General features: G+C 43.2%; 1 protein-coding gene across 1 annotated transcript in view; it reads right to left on the bottom strand.

Moving 5' to 3' along the window:
• U2surp (U2 snRNP associated SURP domain containing) overlaps window positions 1-1921 on the bottom strand; it is a 47034-nt gene that overhangs the window by 14864 nt on the left and 30249 nt on the right. Inside the window, exons 19-20 of the mRNA XM_021173225.2 lie at window positions 1512-1737; window positions 480-602 (exon numbers count right to left, since the gene is read on the bottom strand). Of these exons, the coding sequence (XP_021028884.1) occupies window positions 480-602; window positions 1512-1737 (349 nt within the window). The remainder of the gene's footprint in view (window positions 1-479; window positions 603-1511; window positions 1738-1921) is intronic.

Raw genomic sequence — 1921 nt, forward strand, 5'->3', positions numbered from 1 at the left:
TCAGCTATTGGATGGATCACAGGGCCCCCAATGGAGGAGCTGGAGGAAGTACCCAGGGAGCTGGGGGGATTTGCAACCCTATAGGTGGAACAACATATGAACTAACTAGTACCTCACCTCCTCCCCCCCCNACCCCCCCGCACCGCGAGCTCGTGTCTCTAGCTGCATATGTATCAGGAGATGGCCTAGTCGGCCATCAGTGGAAAGAGAGGCCCATTGGTCATGCAGATCTTATATACCTCAGTACAGCGGAAAGCCAGGGCCAAGAGCTGGGAGTATGTGTGTGTGTGTGTGTGTGGGGGGGGACCTTTTGGGATAGCATTGGAAATGTAAATGAAATAAATACCTAATTAAAAAAAAATCTGTGTCTTATGTAACACTGACTCTTGGATTATTTAATGGTAAGCAGGGATTTTCATAAAGAAATATATGTAATATTCCCCCTCCCCCAGAAAAAAATTTGAGTACAGAATACCTACCTCTGTTTCCTTTTCTTCAATGATATTTACAAGTCCTAAGAAAATATTCTGAAGTTTGATCAAAAATGGTTCTGGATAAATTGCCCAATCTTCCCATGCTCTGAAGCAGGTCATTACCCGTTGCTAAATTAATAGAAAACAGACAGTAAATGTCGAGTCCAAACTTTAGTTCAAGGGATAACCATTGTTATTGCGAATTTTCCTTTAAGTAGCTAGATCATTTTTTCAAATTAATAAAATTAACTACATATACCATTCCCAANTTTTTAAATCAATTCAATGCTATCTTCCAAGTAAACATAAATGCTGGGGGAAAAAAGCTTGGATTATTTTAATTAAGGCCAACTCTCATGTACACATGAGTGAAATCTTGAAAAACAATCTCACAGTACCTCTGACCACTAGAAACCAAAGCTATCAACTCTGAGCCCACTGTGATCCAACGAAGCGCTTCCCGGTCCTCAATCTCCCCACAGTCGTATATTCATTTACTCAACTGCTACCTTGGGCTTTAACTGGCTCTCTCCTAACATTGGTTTATAACCTAAGGTTCTCCGTCTTTCCTTTCTTTTTAATTTTTTGGTTTTCTGAGACAGGGTTTCTCTGTGTAACAGCTCTGGCTTTCCTGGACTCTTTCGCTTTGTAGACCAGGCTGGCCTGAACTCAGAGAGATCCATCTGCCTCTGCCTCCCCAGTGTTGAAATTAAAGGTGTGCACTACCACGCCCAGTTGCATAGTCTTTCATTTAAGAGGTTACTAAAATGAAAAATAAAAACTGAACAGGCTTTTTTCCCCTGAAAGCAGCACATCAAAATTATTAATAACCTGTCTTGAATGTGTATTTACAATCTAAACANGAGCAGTGACCAGCACTCCTCACCCTCCTAAAATTTTGAATCTTCTACCACACAACCCTAGAAGAACTCTGAAGATCAAATTTTCAAGTCACTATCAAGGCCATTCTTCAGCCACCTCTGTGCTCCTACATTGTTGATCGGGTCGTGGTTTCCCATGTGCAAACACCCACTGCACCTGAACACAGCTGGACAGGACTGTGTCATAAGTGGCACTGTCTTCATAATGACACACTTCACACTGGGGTCCATAGGGCCTTCCTCCTCTGGTGGCATCTTGTGGTAGACAGCCACTCCGTCTACTCAGTCTTCCCAAAGCACCAGGCCCTCCTGGGAGACGTGGCTGACTGCTGCCCTCCACGCTCAGTTCCAGATCCGCACTCAAGCTCAAGCATGGTAGGTCCCTGAGCAGGCCCAGGGTTAAATGGCACCCCCAGGCCTTATACCACAGCATGTGAGGCCACACATCACAACCACCTGCCATACTAGAGCCACCAATGCCCTGAAGATACTTTCTAAACAACTATAAATAACTAAAATATATGTTCCTAATCCAGACAAATTTAATATACCATTGTAAAAAAAAAA

The sequence above is a fragment of the Mus caroli genome, chromosome 9 (genome assembly GCF_900094665.2).
Source record: "Mus caroli chromosome 9, CAROLI_EIJ_v1.1, whole genome shotgun sequence".
NCBI classification, from domain to species: domain Eukaryota; kingdom Metazoa; phylum Chordata; class Mammalia; order Rodentia; family Muridae; genus Mus; species Mus caroli.